The sequence below is a fragment of the Harpegnathos saltator genome, unplaced genomic scaffold (assembly GCF_003227715.2).
Source record: "Harpegnathos saltator strain DR-91 unplaced genomic scaffold, Hsal_v8.6 scaffold8, whole genome shotgun sequence".
Classification (NCBI taxonomy): Eukaryota; Metazoa; Arthropoda; class Insecta; order Hymenoptera; family Formicidae; genus Harpegnathos; species Harpegnathos saltator.
Genome location: NW_020230648.1, coordinates 288,598 through 315,121, shown reverse-complemented (window position 1 = coordinate 315,121; position 26,524 = coordinate 288,598). Strand labels below are relative to the sequence as shown.

General features: G+C 51.4%; 2 protein-coding genes and 1 long non-coding RNA gene across 3 annotated transcripts; all 3 read left to right on the top strand.

Moving 5' to 3' along the window:
* Positions 1 to 10,980: 10,980 nt before the first annotated feature.
* LOC105185859 (uncharacterized) lies at positions 10,981 to 12,116 on the top strand. The gene is made up of 2 exons (XM_011145689.2): positions 10,981 to 11,223; positions 11,307 to 12,116. Exons 1-2 carry the CDS (start codon positions 10,981 to 10,983, stop codon positions 12,114 to 12,116), a joined length of 1,053 nt encoding a protein of 350 aa, XP_011143991.2.
* A 158-nt stretch (positions 12,117 to 12,274) lies between these two features.
* Positions 12,275 to 13,574, top strand: LOC105185864 (uncharacterized). Its single transcript, XM_011145702.2, has 2 exons — positions 12,275 to 13,088; positions 13,153 to 13,574. The coding sequence occupies exons 1-2, from the start codon at positions 12,275 to 12,277 to the stop codon at positions 13,572 to 13,574; spliced, it is 1,236 nt and encodes a 411-aa protein (XP_011144004.2).
* A 12,414-nt stretch (positions 13,575 to 25,988) lies between these two features.
* Positions 25,989 to 26,204, top strand: LOC112590400 (uncharacterized). The gene is made up of 2 exons (XR_003114172.1): positions 25,989 to 26,032; positions 26,171 to 26,204. It is a non-coding gene; the product is annotated as an uncharacterized LOC112590400 (long non-coding RNA).
* Positions 26,205 to 26,524: the final 320 nt, after the last annotated feature.

Genomic DNA, 26,524 nt, shown 5'->3' with positions numbered 1-26,524 from the left:
CGCGTCCTCGCGAAGAGCGTCCTCGACGCGAGTCGTCGCGACGCCGATCGCGATCGACGCGGTCGCGCGCGTCTCTCGTTCCGGTGACGCGGGATCGCGACGATCGCGGCCGTCGGTCGATGAGACTCGCGACTCGATATCGGCGACGACGGTGTCGACGAACGCGTCGACGGCCGGTCGTCGCGACGACGCGATCGTCGACGCGTCCGCGTCGCGTTCGTTCGCGACGCTGTCGAACCGAGGTTCGTGGACGTTCGAGGAGCGATCGGCGTCGTCGCGCGTCCCGTCGCCGCCGACGCCATCGTCGTCGCGTTCGGTTCTTGCGTCGAACGAACGCGCGGCGACTCGCTCACCTCGCTCGTCGTTCACGGCGGTCGCGGCTCGATTCTCGCTCGCGCCGGAATCGCCACGACGATGGAACAATCGCGTCGGCGCATCCGCGGTGTCGTCGACCGCTCGCTTTCCTTTGACGAACATGTCCACGTACGTGTTGACGGCGTCCATATCGGTCGACCCGTACACCGGTGCATCTCTGAACAGTCGCGAGTCATTATCCACGTATTCGCGCAGCGCCTCCAACATAACCGAGCGCATCAGACGAAAGTATGTGTTCTCGCAGGAGCCATCGCTCGCTCTCGCGTCGTACGTTTCGCAGTTCCATCGAATGTCGTTGAACACGTCCTCCATAGTGATGGAAACGGCGCGCATTCCTCTGTCCAGCGGAACGAGTTTGGACGCAGTTGACGCCATTACGCCGGTGCTCAATTGAACGGCGTCCCGGTAGAACGTCAGTCGCGTCAACGACTGCACGTACATATTTAACACCATGCTCATTTCGCAGCACGCTTCGCGATCACCGTCGTGCAGCAGCGTTTTGTACATGTCGCGCAGTACCGCGGGTATATGTTTGTCGTGACATCGCAGCATATCGATCGCCGCCGTTTGTACGTAGCGAACGGCGTCCATGATCGGCGATCTGCCGGCGTACGGATTGATCGCCCGAAACGCGCCGGTCGCCGCAGCGATCAGCGACGACGATCATGGCGGGGTGTTCTTTCTCGTTCGTTCAGACTCCAAACCCCCTTCTCGCGCGCATCGCCACGAGCGATGGCGTCCGCGACGCCGCGTTCGTCGTCTCGCGGCAGTGGAAAGGTTCGCGGTGTCAGATTGTACAGGTGTTCTACGATGTTTCGCATCGCGCTTCGCCGCGCATGAACGGGGTGCGCTGAACTCTAACGTAGCGGCGCGAAATCGCGCGATCAGAAAAATCCGCTCCTGTATTAAGAGAACGAGTTTGACGAAAAAAGAGCATGGTGGAATCGGACGCGTTGTCGTCGTCGTCGTCGTCGTCGTCGTCGTCGTCGTCCCTCTTCACCGCGGACGAATCGTCGCGGGCGACTCGTCGTCGCGACGAGCGTCGTTATCGCGAGTGCTCTCGAAACGCTAAAGGCACCGTTCGTCGTCGCGATCGCGAAATTCCAATGACGACGTCGCTGCTTATCGAGAACGCCGTCGTCGAGCCGATGTTTCAAGCGACGACAAGCAACGGCGGTTTGTGGTGGCGCGTGTTGCACGTCGAGATTCTCGTTGCGATCGGCTACGTCGTCGTGTACAGCATCGTGCGAAATGCGATCTGGTCGATCGTGTATCACGACTGGTGGTACTTACGCGAGGCCGTTTGGAACGAGGAGTTCGCCAGACGACCGTTCATGCACGATATCCGGTATTTCGTGGTGTCCGCGGAGAAGCCGACATCGTCGTCGACGACGACGACGGAGCGGGATGATCGTCACGGACGTCGTTTCTCCGCAGAAACCGTTGCTCCAGACGCGTGAAGTATAACGCCGCGATTTTCGCCGATTCGACGAAATGCAGCAGTCGTTCGTAATCGATTCCTCGAGACAACGGCGATTCTTCGAGAGACTTGTACGAGATCGAACGACCGTCGGAGATAAATCTGGCGATCGCGTCGTTGAGAAGGTTCATCGCTGCGCGCTACAGAGCCGATGAGACGGAGAAAGGACAAGGAGTGCACGCCGAGACAACGGAAGAAAGAATTCGCACGAACGTTGTTTCCGTCGGATCGTCGGAGGCACCCGATCAGTGTTCCTCTTTATTCTGTACGGTAGAACGAATGAAAAATAAAGGGCCTAGGGGTATAAGCATTTAAAAATTGCCCCCGCACGCATCAAGGTTAGATTGGCACCATAGATTGACATTTGTGTGACTAACAAATCCTGCAAATATCAATCCTTCAAATTGCATTTTTATAGGAGTTATGGTGGGGGAAGCAAAATAAAAAAGTGATTTTATTCGAAAACGGCTTAACCGATTTTGATGAAAATATGTTATGAACATTAATGAGACTTAAAAAAAAATTTTTTTTAATTCTAACAAGAAATATGGGTAAAAAAATTGAATTTTAAAAAAAATTTTTTTGAGGTTATGTTTCAGAGTGACACGTCTAATTTTTTATTTAAAAGATACCTCCGAATGTCTGCTTTAACATTTATTTTTCCCAAATTTTTCATCATCCGGTGTATAAAGTTCACGTGCAACGAGTAGATCTTCTCCCAGTTGGGATTGTTGATCGACACCAGATACCGTTCCAAATTCGACAGATTGATATCGCGCACAATGGGTTCGTGCTCGAACAGTTCGAAGAACGGGAAACACGCGGTCATGCGATCGTCGACCGGTCTGGGATCCACCACGTAGCAGTAACACTTGAGCCACTCGACGGCTTGACCTTTCGCGTTCAACGCGTAAATCGCGTAGTTCAGGAACGTCAGATTGAAGATGGCGCACAGATGAAACGCGCAGAAACCGTTTATCACGGCCGTCGAGCCCTGACAGTACGACAGAGGCGCGAACAAGCAGCAGCCGCGTCCGGGTCTCGCCGCGTTCTTCTTGCACAGATCCACGTCCGACCAAACGAGCGGTAACTTGCGACTCAGCCACACCGGCGAGACGAACTCGTTAGCCTTCGCGAGTCCGTCCTGCAGCTTCGACGGTTGCGCGGAGGAGCGAGTCGCTTCGGCGTCGTTGTCTGCCGGTGGCATGTCCACGTCGTCCACCGCTTCGAACGCCTCGTGCTGCGGCCGAGATTCGTCGAAGCGCACCTGGACGCGATCGTGCTCGCGTTCGCGTTCGGCCATCGTGTCCGCTCGAGGCGCGTATTTGTTCTCGATGTCTGATCGGTGTGGCGTCAGAGACAACTCGACTCCTTACTGTGTACCGACGCACCGGCGAGACGACTTGTCGCGTCGAACGGGACGGCGCGTGTCTCGTCGAAACGATCAGGCGCGCCGCAGTTGTTACCGTCGCCACTGGATCCCGCGGTACGACCGGTCGTTCCTCGTCCCGATCGCAACTTGTTGGCTGAGAACGAGGGATGAAAAAAAACAACGGGATAGATGACACGTGGAGCATCGAACGCGCTGTGCGTGCGTGTGTGTCGCGACTACGGTCGGTAGAAATACGGAGCAGTAGCGGCGGCGACGGTGCCGCCGGACTGATTGTTGCCACTGCCGCGGTTGCCGTTGCCACCGCCGCCACCACTCGAACTACTGAACATTCCGTTTCGACCGCCGTTACCGCCGCCGCTGCTGTTCCCGCTATTGCCGAAGCTATTGCCGCCGATGTTGCTCATCCAGAAGGCTATCAGCACGATCAGCTGGTGCTGAACCACTATCACGAAAATGATAGCCATCTGCTTCCATTCGTTAGACGGCATTTCTTCGCGAAGACTCGATCGTTTCACGCGGTGACGCGAGAGAGAAATAACGTCATTGCGTGCACTTTCCGAACCCCTCTTATAGAATCTCGCCCGAAATGAACGTGCGCGCGATCGCGAAAGCTCTCAGTAACTATAAAATGAACTCGTTCGACGCGTACGATGTGCATCCAGTCGCGATCGTCGGTGGCGCGAACGATCTCTGCTCGGGAATGATACACGCCACGACGACCGAACGCTTTTTATCGCTCAGCCTCGCGAATCGAGAATCGCTCAGTGTGTTCGCCGCATTAACGACCGCGTCGACGAGCGATACTTCTCCGCGACGATCGCCGATACCATGAGCAACGACGAGAACTGGACGAACGTGACAATGAGCGCGATCCGGATAACTGACACGGAGGATTCAGGCGCTCGAAACCGCGCGAACGCGGCCGATCGCGCTGCCGTTGTCGCTACTTCGAAATCGCACGGGAATTCCGCGGTACGAGGATCGGTCGTGCGATCGAAGAAACGTCGTCCACGAGACGACGAGGATGACGACGAGTGCGAGGACGAACGTCACAGCGACGATAAGAAACGCAGAACCTCGAAAGCGAGACGAGTTCGTCACGGTGCGACGTCGGTGACATCGTTCCTCGACGACGAGGCGTCGGAGCGCGAGTAAGATTCTCGCGCTTCGTCGGAAGAGAGCCGCAATACTTGCGATCGCGGTGACAGCGGTAGCTGCGACAACGGCGAAGAAGTCAGCAGCGTCGAGCCGACGAACGGATGATCTTTCGAAGAGCATCGACATTGCTACCGGGACCAAGGTCGAGGAGAACGACGCGATCGACAATATGGATGAATTATGGAACAAAGTGGCCGATATCGCGCCGGACGACAGCGACGTCGTTGCGTTGAACGATATGTATCTGAAAGGCAAACGAACGCACTGTGTCGAGATGGACGAAAAATGTTCGGTGTACGCCCTGCTGTCTCGACTGGACGACAAGTGCGTCGAACGATTCGGCGCGACGAACTCTGCCAACGGAGATGCGGTGCGACGGGCGCTCGACGACGCGCTGTGGTACTTGTGGCGTCTGGGATAAATCGCCCGAAGAACAGCGATCGATTTGAACATCTCGAATCAGGCGCTCGACGATCTGGCCGATAGGTTCGCCGCTCGAGTGTCGGCCTCACCGTCGGACGGCGACGCCTGCGAGAGATCGCTCCGATTGACTGAGGAAGACGCGTGCTGTGAGGACGTCGACGACACGAATCGTCGCGTCGCTTCGCTGATCGGCGATTTGGATCACGTGCTGCAGGGATTTCTCATTCGGTCGGGTCGATCGATCGGATGCAAATTCAGCGTCGATCTGAACAGGGAGCAGTTCGCGGCGTTGAACTTTGCGCGAGATCAGTTGAGATACGAGTACGCGATGACGCACACGAGGTATGTTCGGTTCAGCGGCGGTACGGTGTATGTCAACGGTTTCTACCTGATATCGTTGGTGGATCGCTTCGGTCATTTGACGAAGTCGTGCGAAAGTACGTGCGAGAGAAGATATTTCGCGAGCGACCGTTGCCCGCGCAGGTGCGCATTTACGTCAATCTGTCCAGTCTGCAATCATGCTCCGATTTCGATGTGCTGAGACCTTTGTCGAGCGCCGCGCTGGGGTCGATGCGTCGCGAGGACAGTGTCGTCTGCGAAGCGATCGGCGGCATGGGAGGAGGGGCGTCTAAAAAGACTACCGGCGGCGGCAGCAGTAAGGGAACCGCCGATCCCGGAGGTGTACTCGGACTCATGCAGATGGCCAATATAAAGTACGATGCGCAAAAATCTTACATCGTGGCGCGCGGTTATATAGTGGCTACTTATTCGTCCGGTTGCAATGCTTGACGCACGAGGCGAATGGACTGGGAAGCGATAGCAATAAAAAATGACAATTTGGTTCATCGTCTGATTTTTCATTCGTCCCATTTCTACACATTTTTTTTCGATCTCATCATTCTTTCCTCCCTCTCTCTCTCTCTCTCTCTCTCTCTCACGCAGACAAACGCGCGGTGCTTCCGTGCAGCGCGCGTCGATTCATCGACGACGCACGATCTTGTCGCACTCGTTACAGATGACGAAACGCGTCGCCGATTCGTCGTTGGCGCGGTTGTCTCGTCTCGGTACGAAAAGAGCGCGCCGTATGTCGACAACAGATCTCGCGAATAAAATTCAGGAAATGTTCGTACTCGTCGAACAATGTGCGCAGAGCCGATTGCTTCGCGCTCTCCGCGATCATGTCGTCGATCTTGTCGCGCGCCGGAAGCACCGACGAGATCAACAGGCGAGCCAATTTGGGCGAGTACTGCACGTGATTCTCGATGTCCATGAATCTGGCCAACGCGTCACTTCCGTCCGAGTCGTTGGACGCTCGCGCTCCTCGTCGTCTCGCGATCGTCGGTCGCTCGCGCTGTCGTTCTCGCGTCGTCAACTGTCGTCGCTGGTTCTGCTCGTTGTGCGCCATTCGTTGTCGGAGCTAATCGCATCGATCATTTTCTCACTACACGGCGCAACAAATCGGCACGGTCATCGACGGATCGACGTCGTGCCACAATCGGCGAAGCAGCGCGCAGCCGTGATGTTCCCTCAGCGAATCCAGAGCCAGCGCGATCGACTCGACGTTCTCACCGGTGACGGGGCTCGTTGGCGCCAGCAACGTCGTTAAAACGTGATCGCGGTCGTTGAGGTCACGCGTTTCACCGGTCGTTCGCGCGACGGCTCGCATCACCGGTCGACAGACGGCCAGACGAAACGACAGCGCGGACGCGCGATCGCCGCGACGCAACAGAGAGGTCGCCGCGAAGTCGCGATAGTCCAGACACAGATTCGCCAAAGTCCACTTGGACACTCCGGCGGCGGCGATCACGCTCGAAACTCCGTACAGTGAGGTCTCGTGCACAATGTTGTGTTAGCGCAACAGCACGATATCGATGGGCAGCTTGTGCATCACGATTGCCGAAAGCGCGCCGATGTGATAGAAGAACTCATCCCCGCGATTCCTTCGCCAGTGCGCGGAACACTCGGCGCACCATACGTAAAAAGATAAATTCTCGAGCAATGCGATCGCGCGATTTATGTAGCGATTTCGCCGTTGTATGGTGAGCGCCGTCAGAGTGTGCAGCAAGATCCAGAGAATCTAAGACGTGCCGCTCTGCCAGACTCCGCGCACGGACAGGATTATCCAGCGCACCGATTCGTCGTCGCCGCTGTCGACGCGTTCTCGTCGTCGGTTCCACGCGGACGTTATCTCGCTCAACGACTCTTATCTGTACACAATGGGCGCGTACGCCGCGTACGCCTCGAGGTACGAGAAGCTGCGATCGTGTCGCGTCGAGGTCTCGTCGTTGTTCGCTACTACGGCGCGCGACATAACGTCCCGAGCTCGCGTCGCGAATTCGCGATACGTCGCGTCGTCAACGATGGCGCTCGTGTCCGCGCGCGCCAACTCGTCCAACGGTGTCGTGTCGACGCGTCGGAGGCTCGTCGAGCATCGCGCGTTCGCCGGAACGCGCATTCCCGTGTCGAGCGCGCGTTTGTTCACGGTCGTCAGCACGGAGCGAATCTCCAGTATATCGTGACGAAGGGAAGCGGCCGACGCGATCGGATCGGCGACCGTCGCGTTTTCGTAGTCGTTACGCTCGGCTACCGTCGCGAGCAGCGAACGGTGACGCTGCGCCAACGGAACGAACGTCGCGTCAAATCTGTCGATGTACGCGTCGTTCGCTCGAGCAAAATCCGCCGCGTCAAACGAACGTCGACGCTGTAGATCCGACACACTCAGCGTATCGGTGGCGTTCATGTTATCGTCCAACAGATCGAACAGTTCGCGAGCCGCTTCAAACTCGGTCGCACGCTCGTTTCGCTCGACGTTTCGCCGGGATACGTCGTACATTCGCATGAAGCTTAAGGAGAACGACATGGAGTGTACCGCCGAGCGTGGTTTCTCCGAGAGAAAGCGAAAAACCGGTGCCATCCAGCGCGGATCGATCGCCGTGCGAGATGGCAAAACGCGCGATTGCGGAAATACGCATTCCTCGCTCGGTTCGAAACGTCGTTGTGTCGACGACGCGGCCATGTAGCACGCTGTTGTCTTATTGGCAAAACTCGATTCAGCAGACGATGCGCTGTACGTGTTCTTATCGGTTCGAGAAAAAACAACGTCGCGATTTTCTGTCAGTATCGCGCGTTGTTCTTCATCTGTAAAAATTAAACGCGAACACTGATTCCGACAGCTCTCGGTCTCGCGATACGAATCGGATAAGTACGAACGGTGCCATTGCATCGACGAAAACGAACGTTCGGGACGACGCGGTGTCTGTTTTGCGCGCTGTTGCGAGCGGTGGGAAAAACTCGAAATACTATTCTACTTCTCGTTTTCGCGGATCTAGAGACGCGCGCGAGAAGCGCGATTGGTTGTCGCGGCCTCTGAGGGTGTTCGTAACGAATCTTAATTTCATCCGCTTTCTAAAATTGTTTATATTGAGTCTCTGTAAACTTTATTGTGTTATTATAATCTCGTTTAGAATTTGAACATAGATCTCTTCTTCGATATTATGTATTGATATTACTGTGTAGAAGAACCGCGAAAGTCGAGTTTGATTTATGTTATCGATGCCTAGTCGCGATTTCTTATACACGGGCTTGAGTCCTGTGGCTATCGGGAGAAAGTTGGACAAGACATCGAAGATTAGAGAAGACGAGACACACAGGCTGTTCTTCCTCGACTTTCGGCGAGAATTATTATATCTCTTCGGGTAATTGCGTCGAGACTTCTCACGTTACCTCTGTTGATTGCGCGATTCCGTTGGTTAATTGTCGGGTGCTTTTTAACCCTTTTGTTATTAAACTGCAGTGTGGTTAAAAGGCATTCAATCGCCTCCATTCACTTCTTCCCTTTCTTTTCTCAAACTTGCGCTTTCGGTTTGAACATTTGGTCTTTCGAGCCGGATGCTGCATTGCTTGCGCTCCGGTGTCTTAGTGAAGTGAGTGCGTGGTTGAAGTACCCTGATTTCTTCGGCCGCTAACGATGGAGTCGCTCATCAGTGCTCAGTCGGAGCTTAGCGATCGCATTGCTCGCGCCACCGACAACTTGAGGAAGGCGGGTGCGACTAGGATTACTTCTGCTTTAGTGCAATCGACCATCAGTCTTCTGGATAAGAAGTGGGAGAAATTTGAGGAGCGGCATGATCTGTTGCGCTCGAAATTCCACTCCGAGCTGCAGCATGACTACATGCGTGGCAACATTATCAGTACAGTGGAGGACGTCTACCTGCTGCAGCGTGCCTCGCTACACGAAATCGAGCAATCTTTGTCGCTTAAGAAGACGGCGGCAGAAACTCCTTGCCGTTGTCCGTCGGACGGTTCGTGCTCCAAGTCATTGTTGCATCCCATTGCCGCAATTTTCCGGCAAATCTAAGGATTGGCCTGCGTTTCGGGATCTGTTCCGCTCAATGGTCATTTCCGACGGATCTATTTCAGAAATAGAAAAGCTGCACTACCTGTGCAAATGTGCATCTGTGAAAATGTGCATCAAGGGTGACGCTGAGCAGCTGATACGCGGTCTCCCAGTGATCGGTGATAACTTTGTTCGAGCTTGGACGATCCTCACCAATCACTTCGAAAACAAGCGGGTGCTGGTGACTGCATTCTTTGGCGCTTTCACCTTTCTGCCGAAGATGAAGTCAGAGTCGCTGATCTTCGGAAGGTTGTCCACGGCATGATGAACCTCGTGGGCTCCCTGTAAGGCGTGGGAAGACCGATTTCTGACTGCTCCGATCTCTTCGTATACCTGGTGGTGGAGATGCTGGACGCGAAGACCAGACGTGAGTGGGAGAACCACGTCGGAGGCTCTTCAGATCCTCCGTCCTACGATCAGCTCTTCAATTTCCTGGAGCGTAAGCTGCGTACTCTAGACGCCCTGTGCGCGAATAAGATCGATTCGAGCGCTTCGAAACACGACGGATCGGGCCGGGTAGTGAGAGCGTTGCACGCCAACTCGCAGGACTCTTCTCGCGGACGGTGCCCACTGTGCTCCAAGTCGCACTACGTTTTATTTTGTGACAAACTCAAGTCTCGGTCAGCCGTGGAGCGTCGGAACGCAATCGAGAAGCACAGTCTGTGCTTGAACGGTCTGGGGAGGCATCCCATCAGCGTTTGCAATTCTTCAAAATCATACGTTCGATGCGGCGATAGGCATCACAGCGCAATGCATGACGCGTTCGAGCCCGCTAGCACGGAACGCGGAGAGGCGAGCGCGAACATTTCGGCTCTCGTAGCTCGTCGTCCGTCCGGGGAGCTCAGCGGACGGTTGCTCGCCACCGCGCGCGTCACAGTCGTGGGTCATCTCGGTGATCATTTCGTGGCACGGGCGCTTCTTGACCCCGGCTCTGAGACCTCGCTGATCAGCGAGGCGCTTGCTCAGCGCTTGAGGCTGCCGCGGACGTCCTCGACTCTCTCCATCAGCGGAATCGGAGTGAGTTCCGGCTCAACTCGTGGCCGAGTGTACGTGTCGGTCATCTCGCGATTCGGCTCGCCGGCTCTACGAGTGCAAGCCTACGTCTTACCACGATTGACCTCTTATGGCCAGCGCTATTGCGTCTCGGGCAAATCGTGGCCGCATCTTCGCGACATCGACTTGGCGGATCCGGATTACTTAAATCAAGGCGTAATTGATCTAATCCTCGGTGCGGAAGCTTTCTCGGAGCTGATCCTTGACGGTGTGCGAAAAGGTGGATCCGGGGAGCCGGTCGCACTTCGCACGCGTCTCGGTTGGGTCGTGATAGGGGAGAGCGTCGGCACTACCCATCGCTCCTCCGTCTCCGCGCTAAATGCTCTGTCGATGACGAGCTGTCCGCCCGCGTGAGTCAGTTCTGGGAGTTGGAGGAAGTGCCGCGGAGAACGGCTCCTTTCACCGCTGAGGAAAGGTCTTGTCTGGAGCACTACGAGGTCACTCGCTCTAGGGAGCCTGGAGGACGACACGTCGTCCGGTTGCTTCTCGTCAACGACGTTCCGGATTTGGGCGACACACGTCGTCTGGCGGAGCGTTCTCTTTTCGCCATGGAGAAACGTTTCGCTCGCGAGCCTGCTTTCGGAAGAAAATACGAGGACTTCATGCGCGAGTACGAGTCTCTAGGGCACATGAGCGCTGCTCTCTCTCTCTCTCTCTCTCTCGAGCTTCGAGGGTATAACAAGCAGTGTTTCCTGCCGCATCATGGCGTTTTTCGCGAGTCCAGAGCTATTAGAAAGCTGCGCGTGGTTTTTTATGGGTCAGCGCACAAGTGACGGTCACGTCTTGAACGATTTCCTCAAGGTCGGGTCTAACCTTCTGCCGAAACTCGCTGACGTACTGCTTGTTTGGCGACGGTATCAGTATGTTTTCACCACTGACATCGAGAAAATGTATCGTCAGATTCTGCCGATCGCGACCTCCAGAGGATTTTGTGGCGTGCCGATGGTGAGGTGTAGGAGTATCGGTTGCACACCGTTACTTACGGCCTAGCGTCCGCTCCATTCCTCGCTATCCGCACTTTACAACAGTTGGCCAATGATGAAGAGGAGAGGTTTCCGCTTGGGGCTCGTGTGCTACGAGAGGATGTCTACATGGACGATATCCTCACCGGGGCCCCGTCGATTCCTACTGCGCTCACTCTTCGGCAACAACTCGAGAATGTTTGTCGAGCTGGAGGCTTCCCGTTGAGGAAGTGGATCGCCAATAACGAACGTATTCTGGCAGGTGTCCCGCGCGGTCACCGACCTGACGGAGAGCAGTTCGAGCTGCTTACGCGAGAGTTCAGTCACGCCATCCTCGGACTGATGTGGAGGCCATTCGTCGATGAATTCTCTTTCACCATCCGCTCGTTGGGAAAGAGTGCCACGACGAGGCGAGGCGTGCTTTCTCAAGCAGCTCAACTTTTTGACCCGTTGGGATGGATGGCGCCCGTGACCATACGGGCAAAGTGCCTAATACAGGCAACCTGGTGCCTGCGCATTGGTTGGGACTCTCCTCTGCCGGACGCGGATGTCACCACTTGGAGGGCTTTTTACGAGGAGTTCCCCCTCCTGCAGCAAGTAAGTGTGCCGAGTTGGAACGGGCTCGATCGCCCGGGTAGCAAAGCGGAGCTCCACGGATTCGCCGACGCCTCTGAGCTGCCGTACGCCGCGGTGCTCTATCTGAGGACCGCCTTGGATGACGTCAGGGTTTCGTTGCTGTGCGTCCGGACGAGGGTGGCTCCTCTCCGTCAGGTTTCCTTGCCGAGGCTGGAGTTGTGCGCCGCCACCCTACTTGTAAGACTTGTGTCTCATGCCGTTGCCATCTGTAAGCTGCGTCCTTCCGCTGTGCACCTGTAGTCGGATTCTACAGTGGCCTTGAGTTGGATCCGAGGTCATCCGCGGAACTGAACCACCTTCGTGGCAAACATAGTGGCTGAGATCCAGGCTCTCCTCCCCGATGCTGAGTGGCGCCATGTGTGGGAAAGTGTAATCCTGCTGATTACGCCTCCAGAGGCATGGCTCCTAGCGATTTCATTTCGCACTCGCTTTGGTTCAACGGTCCGGACTTCCTGCTCACTCGCATATGGCCCTCACCTCCTATCACGGGTGTGACGCTGGAGGTGCCGGAGCGTCGTTTGGTCGTCCACGTCGCCCGATTGGAGAAGGAGGAGAGCCCTGTTCTCGTAAGGTTTTCGACTATGACAAGGCTACGAGTGACAGCCTGCATGAAACGATGGATCGGGCGCTTCCGGGGCATGATTCCACCGTCGCCCGGCCTGACTCCTGAGGAGCTGCGACATGCGGAGTTGCTGTGGATCCGTCACGTGCAGGCCGTGTCTTTTGAGAGCGAGCTCAGGGCTATCGACTGCGAACGGCAGCTTCCGAGGTGTAGCTCTCTTCTACACCTCACTCCCTTCAAGGACGTGAAGGGAATCCTGCGGGTTGGTGGTCGCCTAAAACATGCGCTCCTCTGCTACGACGAGCGCTATCCGATTATTCTGCCACCGCGCTCGCACTTCACCCGGCTAGTGATCGACGCTGCTCACAGACGCATGATGCATGGCGGAGTCCAACTCGTGCTGGCCACCATCCGAGGACGGTACTGGGTGTCTCAGGGTCGTCGGCTGGTCAAGGAGCACGTCTATCGCTGCCCTCTTGTGCGATGGCGGGCGGCTGAGCCTCAGCCTCAGATGAGCTGCCTACCGGAGTCCAGGGTCTTGCCTTGTCGGCCCTTCCTGAGGACGGGACTACGCCTTCCTGAGGACGGGACTACGCCGGGCCTGTTCTTCTCCGCTCGACTCGAGGGCGAGGGCACTCTGCGTCTAAGGCGTTCATCGCCATCTTCGTGTGCTTCGTAACCCGGGCCATACATACGGGCTCGAGGTCGTTTCAGACTATTCATCGAGCGCGTACCTGGCGGCCTTCTGGTGCTTCACTTCGCGGCGTGGCGCATGTCTTGAGCTGTACAGCGACTGCGGGACGACCTTCATAGGCGCTGACAAGCAGCTGCGCACTCTGTTCCGGGCGTTGGCGCCTGAAGCCAAGATTGCAGCGGACCAACTAGTCAGCGAGGGCACATGGTGGCACTTCAATCCTCCTGGCGCTCCTCACTTTGGCGGACTCTGGGAGGCAGCCGTCAAGTCCATCAAGCATCACTTACGGCGGATGATCGGCGTGGCCACTTTCACCTATGAGGAGATGGCCACTCTTCTATCGCAAGTCGAAGCTTGCCTGAACTCACGTCCACTGCGATCCTTGACGGACGACCCGGATGACCTGACGGCCTTGACTCCAGGACACCTTCTGATCGGCTAGCCACTGCTCGTTATAGCGGAACCATCTCTAGAGGAGGTTCCTCCTGGACGACTCGACCGTTGGCAGCTGGTGCAGCAGATGCGCGATCATTTGTGGCGGAGGTGGTCGCAGGAGTATCTGGCCGAATTTACTCGGCGGAACAAGTGGCTTACGAGAGCTCCTCTGATCCAGGTTGGCCAGCTCTGCCTAATTCGATCGGAGGCGACCTCCCCCCCGGCCGGTGGCCTTTGGCGCGCACTGCTGCATTGCACTCTGGCAATGACGGCCAGATGCGAGTGATCACCGTCCGCACTGCATCTGCTACTCTGACGCGGCCGGTGATCAAAATCGTGCTGCTACCGTCCCTCGCTTTAACGATAGAGTCGATTTGAGTGCAGCTTACTCGAGAACCTTTAGTGCGCGATGGCACTGTTTCTTTTTTTTCTTTTCAGTTTAATTTTTTCTTTTCAGTTTATCTTTTAGTTTGTTGGCGTGCGTCGATTAAGTTGTGCTGCTTTAAATTTATTCACTCAAATTGCCTTTATTGGCGGAACTTTTAAGTTTACTCTCCGGAGCCGAAAATTTTTCATCGGATCTTCTTCCGATGAGGCGGGCGGGATGTTCGTAACGAATCCCAATTTCATCCGCTTTCTAAAATTGTTTATATTGAGTCTCTGTAAACTTTATTGTGTTATTATAATCTCATTTAGAATTTGAACATAGATCTCTTCTTCGATATTATGTATTGATATTACTGTGTAGAAGAACCGCGAAAGTCGAGTTTGATTTATGTTATCGATGCCTAGTCGCAATTTCTTATACATGGACTGAGTCCTGTGGCTATCGGGAGAAAGTTGGACAAGACATCGAAGATTAGGGAAGACGAGACACACAGGCTGTTCTTCCTCGACTTTCGGCGAGAATTATTATATCTCTTCGGGTAATTGCGTCGAGACTTCTCACGTTACCTCTGTTGATTGCGCGATTCCGTTGGTTAATTGTCGGGTGCTTTTTAACCCTTTTGTTATTAAACTGCAGTGTGGTTAAAATCGAAGGCATTCAATCGCCTCCCTTCACTTCTTCCCTTTCTTTTCTCAAACTTGCGTTTTCGGTTTGAACAGAGGGAAACCGAGAATAACATCATCGAGACAGTGAACGCGAGCGTTCGATATGATACACCGACTCTGCGCGAATCGAACTCTGAAGAGAACCTTTTTTCCGGTTATCTCGACTCTAGTTCCCCTGAAACGCATTCGTATCGAGGACGTTCGACGCGTGTAACGTAAAGTTACACACGGCGACGAAACCAACAGCCCTTCAGCGTCGGGCGAGTGTCGGTTGCGCATTGAGGAGCGCTGCGATGGACGCTGGTACTTTTACACTTCCCCCCCACCCCCGCTACAGGTACAAAGTGAGGGAAAGTGTGAAAGTATCAGCGCTCCTCAGTGCGCAACCGACGCTCGCCCGACGCCGAAAGGCTGTCGGTTCCGTCGCCGTGTGTAACTTTACGTTACATGCGGCGGCGACACGCGTCGAACGTTCTTGCGCGGATACAAATGCGTTTCAGGGGAACGAGGGTCGCTGGATGACATTAGACACCGAATGTTAGTCGCGCGTGATCGCTGAATTTGCAAGCATTGTTGGATGAGGATGACCGTGCGTGGTACGAGTAGCGTGGTACGAGCAATGTGTTCGTAGAGTTTTGTCAGAATTTGTTAAACACTACGCGTACGATACGAAGCGCGCGTAAGCGTTTTTTTGATAATAAAAAAGATGCTATGGCAAGAAACGAAGCGAAAGACGATCATTGATAACGTTTACAGGTTGCGTGAAAAGTTCGCAGGGCGCAATGCACCAACGATGTAAATTGTCGATCAATAGTAAATACAAATATGCGCATGGATGAAATGTGAGTTTCTTTAATCCCTGTTTTCCATCGCGCAACAAACGCGCTAGATATTTCACGCGGAGCGTGAACGCTAATGAAATCTAGTGGTACACAACAAACGCAATCGCGTCGTTTGCGTTCGATCGCACCACGCGTAGCATTCATTTCATGTCTTATCGATAACATAATCGTTCGTATTTTTCAGCCACATAAATAATGATGTTATCTCACGAAAAAAACAACTCTTAGATCAATCGACTGTCTAGTGTCGATTGGTGGGAGAGCGTGGCTCGTTCGCTGTTTCGTTTATTGCCGTTGTTCCGCGACTGGTTCACGATCAGAAACGTGAGACCCAGAAACGATCGTTCGTAACGAGTTTGCGTTTGTTCGATACCGCGTTTCTATTCCTCGGAGAAGCACGCTCCGTTCGTGGCGTCGAGTCATTTAGTTTGAACGATGTTCGTGCGTTGCTGTCGAACGCTCGGCGATGGCTCGTTTTGTAACGATCATGTTGCCGGAGGTCGATGAAACGAGAGGGACGATTACAAGACAGAGATTTCGCGTGAGAAAATGTCCGTATTGCGCGCGTTGCTACGTGCTCGATTTGCTTCGACGTACGGTGAGGACCTTCGTTAACGCGCGTTGTCATTTACGGTCTTTTCCGCGCGCCGTGTCGTTGGCGTATCACGTTATGAACGCGATCGTCGCGATGAACGACGGCGAGGAACACTGCTGCGACGATCACAGCAATCAACGCTATCCCTGGCTGTCTCGCCAATTCATCCAAATAAGGACGAATGTCAACAACAAGGACGATCTCGGTGACTATGCCGAGAACGAATAGTCGTTATCATCGAGCGAGAGCGACGACGACGATTTTGTTCGCGAGGAGGATCGCGTGACGTACGATCCGTCGAGATTGTTGTACTCCGTTTTCCACTATCAATCGTCCGATCGCGAGACGTGTGTCGATTATAGATTCGACTGGATGACGATCGCTTCTGAAGTTTCGAATTGTTACGGTCGCGCCTCCGGGTTCGCCCGCTTTATCGATCCGACCCTGTGTTGCGATCGTTGGCAGCGAATCGTGCGCAGAGATTTTATTAGGAGAAGGTGAGTAATTAGGTCGTCGATTTTCTTGGTGTGTATATGTATGACTGTTTTTATTGTTTGCTGTTTTACGTCAAGTTCGCGTGTGGTCGCTTGACGCAGCACAATTCCGCTCGACGCGCGCCGTGGAGATCTCGTTTCGGATGTTTACAAAGGTGTGCTTGAACACGTGATGCGTTGCTGACGGGACGACTATCGTTGTCGAGCGCGTGGTCGCCGGTGAGCTAATTAGGCAATATGTATTGCAGGAGACATTCTAACGATAAGACACCTATCTCTGGTCGCCAAGGTATTGCATGCGGTCGCGGTGTAGCGAATACACACGCGGTGGTCGCGATAATTTCGTGTCTCATTTATGAAAGATTTAAGTGGCTCCGGCGGTCGCCACAGACGGTAGGAAGAAAACAATACAAAAAACGTGACGCGGCGCGTTATCTTCGACGGTGTACGTACAAGAAGGCGGCCGCGGGTCGAGGTGCAGTTTTTCGCGAACAAGCACAAAAGAAACGGACCAAGAGAACAATCCGTTCGGTCTGCCAGCTTTCTTGGCTATTCGACTAATTAACGTATGCTTGGGAGATCCAAACGGAACGGGGCTACCGGGCCCGATGAATGAGGTCGATCCCAGATCCTATAAAGAGCCCAACAGAAATAGGCTGTGTAGCCGGTCCCGGAGAACACACCGGGGTAACCGGCCACCGCGCCGGTTGATCTTGACTGCAAAGAAGAAAGTCAATTAGTGGCAACCGTGCTGACGAATATGCCGGAGTAGCGGGAACCTCGCCGTTCGATCTTTATATCGTAAAGACGGCACAAAAGAGAATCGTTCCGGAAAACACACTGGAGCAACGGCACACTCGCCGTTCGATCCCTATATCGTAAAGACGGCACAAACGAGAATCGTTCCGGAAAACACACCGGAGCAACGGCAAACTCGCCGTTCGATCCCTATATCGCAAAGACGGCACAAACGAGAATCGTTCCGGAAAACACACCGGAGCAACGGCAAACTCGCCGTTCGATCTCTATATCGCAAAGATGGCACAAACGAGAATCGTTCCGGAAAACACACCGGAGCAACGGCAAACTCGCCGTTCGATCATTATATCGCAAAGAGCAGGAAGCAATCGCGGATGCCGACGGCGGCGGCCTAGTAGATTACTTACTCGAAACTTTCGATCTTCTGGAGGCGCTCTGCAAATTTTCTGATGGCTATTCCTAGACGATGGATCTCCTCAGACTCTTCGAAGACTCTCTAAAGACTGTTCGAAGACTATCCCAAGACTCTCCTCTTGTCAAGAACTGTTGAGATTATATACTCGTCTTGTCTCGTCTTCGGTTCCTTTCGTTGATTAATCCGATTTTGATCGGGATTAATCGTGATTATACGGCGTTCGCCGAGGATCGTCTCGGCGGCACCGCGAGTTCGGCTCCGCGGCCGATCGCTCCCGAGCGTTGCTGCCGGGTCTTCGGCTAGACTCGGGTGAGCGCTTTCTAAGGCGCGGTGACAGCGCGGGTCGGGGAGTGCGCGCTCAGCTGACTGCCGCGTGATGTTCAGCGGCAGTCAGCGTAACGATACGATTACTTGAATGTATCGTTACAGATTCGACACTGGCGCGACGTCGTGGTACGTATTGGTTATTGCGCATTTTACCGATTTTGTGCGACTACTGCGAGATCACTGTAATATCGCGGCGCGATATTCATCCGAGCGCGATTCGTTACAAAACTGCACGGGGTTGGAAACGACGCGACATGTGCGTGCGTTGCGCTCTGTCGCACGTAACGAAACAAATTATTCCCGAATTGGTCGTTGCCGTTCGACGATGGCGTGTTCGGCGAAACGACTCGGAGCGCATAGGCGCAACGAGTGCGTTGTTCGCACCTACGCCATTGATCGTCAAACGACGCATACTAGATGCCATACGAAGCGGTCGATGCGTAACCCGATGGGACAGATATCCGTATCCTTGGTGGAACCTGGTTGTTGTTAAATTTGTACCTCAGTGCGCGCGACGAAGATCGCAGAACGGTGTCGCTTCTCATACCTTCATGGCCAGTGACGGTTCCACGACCGAAGACGAGCTAGGTATTCTGAGCGATGTGGCGGTCCAGCTGTTGCTACTATGCGAAGAAGGAGAAACGTGCACCCTGTTTGCTCGAGTGGCTCCCGATCGATGGGAGAACATGGTGTACTGGTTGTCTCATCTGTTGCCTCTGTTGTTCGAGAATTTCACTATTTGTTCGCCGCGATCGCGAGATCGACTTGTTTCTTCGAAATCACGTCTCGATCGAATATCGAGACTCTCTCTCGAGAACGATAGCGATGTCGTCGATCGTCAAGATCGGAACGCGTTCCTTCGATCGTTATCTTCGCGAAATTGAAACGCGTGTTCTTCGATCGTTATCTCTTTAGCGAGAGGGAGAGAGAGAGAGAGAGAGAGAGAGAGAGAAAGCTGAGTGTTTCGACCGAAAAACCCACGAGTATCGCAAACGAGGACTATTAGAGTTTGGAATATTTTGCGATAACGACGACTAAAGCGCGACTACCGGTGAAATGTCGACGATTAGAACGATGAGACTCATCATGAGGTTGTCGATCGCTATGTTGGCTACTATGACGAGGAGAACGATGGCGCGAACGTTACGACTGATACGGAATCTGTTGACGACCACGGTGATCAACGGCGAACAGGCAATGCGCCAAGATCGATTTCACGATGCGTTATCGCTCCGTAACGTTCCTTCGCCCGTATATAACGAACGCGAATGACTTCCCGATCGTTAGTTCGATCAAAAAGAGAGAAATGTCATCCGCGGCGAATCGAGGCGATGAAGAACGAACGGAACAGTCGTCGGTCGTCGCGACAATTCGCGAATATCGTAGGATTCGATTGGAAAGAGAACGACAATGTCCGTATTGCGCGCGTCGACACATCGTGGACAAGATGTTCGCGAGGGCGATACGGTACATCGATGACGCTTCCGCGAGGAACGACGGATCGTCGATTGGATCACACCGCGATCGCGTGTGCTGCAGGATCCTCTTCATGTGGATGAAATGATATCGCGTTTGCTGACGGAGACTAGTGTTTATTGCGATTGAAAGGAAGCCGAGTCTCGTTACCCTTGGTCGTTGTATCAATCGATCAATCTGGAAACAAATGTCGTGCACAACGATGACGATGAAAGCACGAACGAGAAAGGAACAGGGCCGTTCGCCTCGCTCGAAGGTTACGAATTGACCAGTGAGCTATTGAACATATTGCGCGGTATATTCCCGCATCAAGAGCGTCGATCGAACATCGAGGCGAGGTACGCCGAAGTCGCGGTCCAAGTATCAAGTTGTCACTGGAAGAGCATCGCGTACTGGCTCTTGCGCATTCTGCCGAAGATGTGCGATTCGTTCACGTTGACGGTGTGTCCGGACGCGATGTTTCGTCGTTGCGTCGACTCATCTTGGGACTCGTGGTTGCACGGTGTGTTCGAGTACACCGCGCGAATTCGACCTTGCGAGCACGGATGTTGGAAGTGCGCGATAACGCGCATCGTTCAACGGACCATTCCCAAGCTGATAACGGCGGTTCGACGCTGGCGAGTTCAACGACACCTGGCGCGATCAGTCGTCGGTACGACACACTCGTCGCGATCGCCCACTCCAGCGCACGTGAAGCGAGCGATACTGGACGAACTGTTGTCATGCGACGCGTCGGAAATCAGAGGCGAGCATCGCGTTCATTTGAAAACGTATCATCCGCAATTCCATTTTCACGCGATAGATGTAATAGCCGCGCTCTCGTCGAATAACGACACGACGAAGCGGAGAACGCGACCATCCGCGTCCGAGGACGGTTCGACGACCGAGATCGTACTGGCCATGTTATCCGAAGTGACGCAAAGATTGCGCGACGCCGACTTCGATACGCCTATGATCGTACAGGCGTCCGAGCAATGTGAGAACCTGTACTGGTTGACTCACATGCTTCCGTTGTTCTGTTGGCGCTTTTCATTCTGTGTAAAGGTCCTTTGACGCAGCGCATGCGATCGATTGATGCTTTGGCTCTATAATACGAGGTAATAAACATTGCGTCGTAAATACGATGAGCGTTTAAGTTTCTCTCCCTCCCATCCGTTGATTCGTGATCTCACGATGTTATCGTTCGCTCGACATCGTAATCGTGGATCTGCGAGGACAGGAGCAATGGCGCGTTCGCAACGTGCGTTGCGAATCGAAGTGTTCGAAGGGTGTCGCGACAACTGCTCAGTGCGATACATACCGTGGAAGTAGACGTCGAACGGAGCGGCGGAATGACGCGAACCCGTGATCGGACGCGGTATAAAATGCTGATGCTCCGTCACGAACGACGACAGTATCGAGTTTTTTTTCGCCGAACTTTCGATTCGAGCGGTCCACGTTTCGTTCGCCGCGAACTTCGTGTCGTCGATCAATGTCGAGTACGGACGGCGCAACCTGGACGAGGTCGTTGTGGAATCGGTCTACCGACTTCGATGAGTAAAAACAGTGCCCGTATTTCAGACTTCGACGCGTCGTGCGAGTACTGATCCGCTATGCCGCTCGACTCTCGAAGACACTCCGCGATTCTGGGAAACCGTTGCTGCCGCAGAAACCGAGCGACGTCGAAGAGATCATAGCGACCGTCATGATCGGCATCGACTCGTATTGCACGGACGATCACGCTCGCTCGCGGTATCCTTGGAAACATCGTCAATCGATTCGAGTGCGTCCGATCGGTGACGTGATGTACAATCGCGATGACGGATCGCAAATCGATACGCGCGATTCGGCATACGCGCTACTGATCGCACTGCGCGATATATTCGCGAATCAGTGTCCAGTGAATCGTTGCTTTTGTTCGAACGATGTTTTCGAGACCGAGCTCGTGGTGTCGACCGCGCACTGGCGAATCGTCGTGTACTGGTTGTCGCGCATCATGCCTGTGTTTTGCGACTCCTTTGTCATCGACGTGACGTCGCATCCGGTCGTCGAATCGCACGGCATACGTCACATTCCCGAAATCGAACCGCTTGAATGGTTAGTTCGAAGAACGACGCGAAAGTACGGTTACCTTTGAGCACGACGAATCGTCGTCAATGAGAGAGCAAGGACGGATCGGGTGTGTTTATTGTACACTGCGATGAATAGCCGAAAAGACAATACCCGAACTAGCGATCGGCGTTCGACGATGGCGCGATCAGTGCCGCAATCTGGCGCGATTCGACGCGATATCGCGACGTTCCTCGCAGCCGACTCCGTTGGGCGCGAAACGCGTCATTATGGACGAAATTTTGTCGTTCTTGCACGGTATCGATGGTCACGATCGTCGACATTTTTATCCGTTTAGACCGACGGTGACGATCGATATGATCGTTGTTACGACGGCGCGCGATATGTTCCTCGCTACGGACACCGGATCATTGTTCGCAACGGACGACGGATCAACGATCGAAGCTGTGCTGAATATTCTTGTCGAAGCGGCGTTTGCCTCGTCGAACAGTTTGCTTCGTCGAGATCGCGACGACGTTGAAATTCCAGTGATCGCGCAGGTGTCCGATGAACGAGGACGAGTGGTTTATTGGCTGACCCATTTCTTGCCGTTATTGTGTTCGAGATTCGATATCCGCGTGAATTGACGCGACGCGATCGCTACAGCGGCAAGAGCGGATTCGTGTTCGATTCACCGCATCGCGACCGGTAATTTTTAACGTGTCGCGTCGGTACCTCGATTGGCGACGATACGTCGCGTACGAACCTTACGTCGAATACGCGTACAACAGTTTTTTTGTTCGTATCACTAGTATACAAACGAGGTGGGATGCGATAATTGTTAAACGATTGTTTATTCGGTTTCATCAATTTATTTGTTCAACGATCGTGCGATCGTGGTGCTAACTGGCATTGGTATCGATATACATTTTTTCGTCGGATAGCGTTTCGTTCCCACATAGCACATGATATTATTCCTATACAGGGTGTGCCAAAAGAAGCGGGACGGTCGAATATTTCGCGAAATTTACATCGGATCGAAAAATTGAAAAACACGTGTTCAATATTTTTCAAAAATCTATCGAACGACACCAAATACGACCCCCCACCCCCACCCCCTCGGGGGGTGGGGCGGGGGGCAACTTTGAAATCTTAAATGGGAACCCCCATTTTTTATTGCAGATTTGGATTCCTCATGAAAAAATAAGTTACTTTTATTCGGGACATTTTTTTCGAATTGTTGATAGATGGCGCTGTAATCGCAGAAAAACAAATACAGATCAGAAGTCTGCAAACGGTCAAATTTGTCGGGACATACGCTTCGGAACACAAAATTAGTATTTTTGAAAAGGCTATCTAATGATGCTACAGTAGACCGATAGATGGCGCTCTAATTGCAAAAACAATTCTTTCTCGCAAGTGAAAGTATTTCTACAGCTAATATGAGGTTAACGTCTTTCGTTGATTTTGTATCTGACTTTATTAAAAAACTACGTTTAGCATAACCCAGGAACAACGACGTGGACGTAGTAGTTTTTTGTTCCCTTCGGGGTGCTTGTTTTTAGTGAGTCCCCTTGCCTCTCACTTATCGGGGTGCTTGTTTTTAGTGAGTCCCCTTGCCTCTCGCTTATCGGGGTGCTTGTTTTTAGTGAGTCCCCTTGCCTCTCACTTATCGGGGTGCTTGTTTTTAGTGAGTCCCCTTGCCTCTCATGATTACCGCCAATAACTTTACTGTAGTAAATGCTCAAATTGTGCACCGTTTACTTCCTGGCAGTAAGCTAATCGATGGTAAACAGATTCGATGGAATTTTTTAAGTATTCTGCAGGTATTTGGGCAGCTACATCAATTATTCTTTGACGCAGTTCAACTAAATTTTGAGGTTTCGTTTCGTAAACCCGATTTTTTAAATAACCCCACAAGAAAAAATCAAGTGGAGTTAAATCTGGTGACGTGGCAGGCCATTCGATCGGACCTCTTGGTCCAATCCAACGATCAGGAAAATGTTCATCTAAATAATTACGAACGTTCCGTCCGTAATGAGGTGCAGCACCATCTTGCTGAAACCAAACCTGCTCCAAGTTATCGCCAGCAATCTCCATTATTGTTGGAATTATTTCATTTTGAAGCATGTTTTCATACCTTTGAGCAGTAAGATTACCATCGATAAAGAATGGCCCAATCAAATGATTATTTATTATTCCAGCCCAAACGTTTAATTTCTGTGGGTATTGGGTTTTGCTCTCTCGCATCCAATGTGGATTCTCGTCTACCCAATACCTGCAATTATGCCGATTACAAGTACCATTCAATTGAAATGTTGCTTCATCTGAGAATACAATGTTGTAAAGAAAGTCTGGATCTTGATCTATTCTAAGTATCATGTCCTCACAAAATTCTAAACGTCGGTCGGGATCATCTTCATTTATCTCATGAACAAGTGTCATTTTGTAAGGATGCAATTTATTACTTTTCAAAATCCTGCGGACTGAAGATGTACCAATTTCTTGAGCTTGGGCAGTTCTACGAAGACTACTGTGAGGATTTTCCGTAAATGATAATAAAACATTCAACGCTTTTTCTTCGTTTGTTGCTGACTTTGGTCTTCCTAATTTAGCTCGATCTTTCATAGAGCCTGTAGCTTCAAATCTTCTAACCGTTCTCTCCACAGTCCCTTTGGAGATAGGATCCATTCCAATTCGAAAAGTATCATTGAAAATATCTCTTACTTCCGAGTATGACCTTTTCCTATCACCCCAGCCTACCATCGTTAGTAATGACATTCTTTCTTGTTCATTAAGATGAGCCATTTTGAAAGAAAAAACACATTTTCAAGTAAAATTTTTCTTTATAGATGAAGGTTCATCTGCTTGAATCAACTTAAACAGTTGAACTAATGTGTCATTTAAAAAGTACCTACCAAATGGATGAAGCAAAAAATATCACAACAAAAATAGTCCACTTTTTGTTTACGTATTTATTAATAAAGAAAAGAACTCTTATCTTGCTGAATATTGTTTACACGAGTATGGAATCACAAACATTTTCATTTCTACTTCAATAGATTAATTTTCGACAGGTTTATATTTAATTTGCTTATTGAATAATGGCTGGTAGAGAAGCCGAAAGCTACTACAAGAATACAGTTTATCGTTAATAAAGTGAGGTTCGTCAATTTATAATTCTTCGAATGTTTTATTACCTAGTGTATTTTATAGGGGACTCACTAAAAACAAGCACCCCGATAAGCGAGAGGCAAGGGGACTCACTAAAAACAAGCACCCCGATAAGTGAGAGGCAAGGGGACTCACTAAAAACAAGCACCCCGAAGGGAACAAAAAACTACTACGTCCACGTCGTTGTTCCTGGGTTATGCTAAACGTAGTTTTTTAATAAAGTCAGATACAAAATCAACGAAAGACGTTAACCTCATATTAGCTGTAGAAATACTTTCACTTGCGAGAAAGAATTGTTTTTGCAATTAGAGCGCCATCTATCGGTCTACTGTAGCATCATTAGATAGCCTTTTCAAAAATACTAATTTTGTGTTCCGAAGCGTATGTCCTGACAAATTTGACCGTTTGCAGACTTCTGATCTGTATTTGTTTTTCTGCGATTACAGCGCCATCTATCAACAATTCGAAAAAAATGTCCTGAATAAAAGTAACTTATTTTTTCATGAGGAATCCAAATCTGCAATAAAAAATGGGGGTTCCCATTTAAGATTTCAAAGTTGCCCCCCGCCCCCCCCCCACCGGGGGGGGGTGGGGGTGGGGGGTCGTATTTGGTGTCGTTCGATAGATTTTTGAAAAATATTGAACACGTGTTTTTCAATTTTTCGATCCGATGTAAATTTCGCGAAATATTCGACCGTCCCTCTTCTTTTGGCACACCCTGTATACTGTTTTCATATTAAATATACTATAGATATATCTAATATACTGAGAATATCCCTATAATATTTTTCGTAGTATATTATTTTTCGTATATTTTTAGAATATACGTAATTCATCAATAATACTCAGTTTATTTATCGAGTATTCTGGAAATATTCTAATATTATCAACAATATGTTAATCATTAATCGGACATATCCCTTCTACAATAAGCAATTAGTCATAAGCCGTAAGCAAATTGACCAACCACAGTCGATTATTTAAAAAATAATCCAATGTGATTGGTCAATTTGCTTACGGCTTTTGACTAATTGCTTTATATTGTAGAAGGTCTCTAACAACACAGGTATCCAAGAAACGTTTAGAGTACGTCCTGAATATGACCTCGGGATGTTTCTTCATCCTCAGGACGTCCTTGGGATGTTCTTAGGAGATCTTGTGCTGTCTGGAGCCACCCAATCAGAATCGGGCCTCCGCCTGATCCTGATTGGATGGCTTTTAATGCTTCTCTACTCCACTCTCCGCTTTCCGTGTCCAACTGAACGCACGTAGTCACGTCGTATACGAAGATCTTAATATAAGGTAATAATTATATAAATATTTTATTTATAAAATAACATAAACTATTATGTATTAATAAATTTATACCTCAATAGATATTTTGTTAGATAGGCCAATTCGTTTTATAAAATTTTATATTTTTTTCAACCTGTCTTTCAGGGTTATGTGGCACAAGAATAATTAACTTCAGGTTGTTACACTATTTCTCCTATTTTCTTGATAATTATAAGTTATTCAGACTGCATCTCAGTTGTCCTCCTTAATCCATATAATAATGCTGTGTTTGTCCCTTATTCTTTTTTTCCTTAATCCTTCGTCGTACTTAACTCTTTCTTCATTATATTTACTGCACCACTATATCATATAGTCAATATTCTCTCTTTCATATCTACAGTCACACTTAGTGCTATCTATATATACCGCTTTCTGTGAAGAGACTCATTAAAATTAAAATGGTTAGCTCTTAACCTGTTGATGAAAGTAACAAAATATCTTTCTTCGTTGAAATTCCTA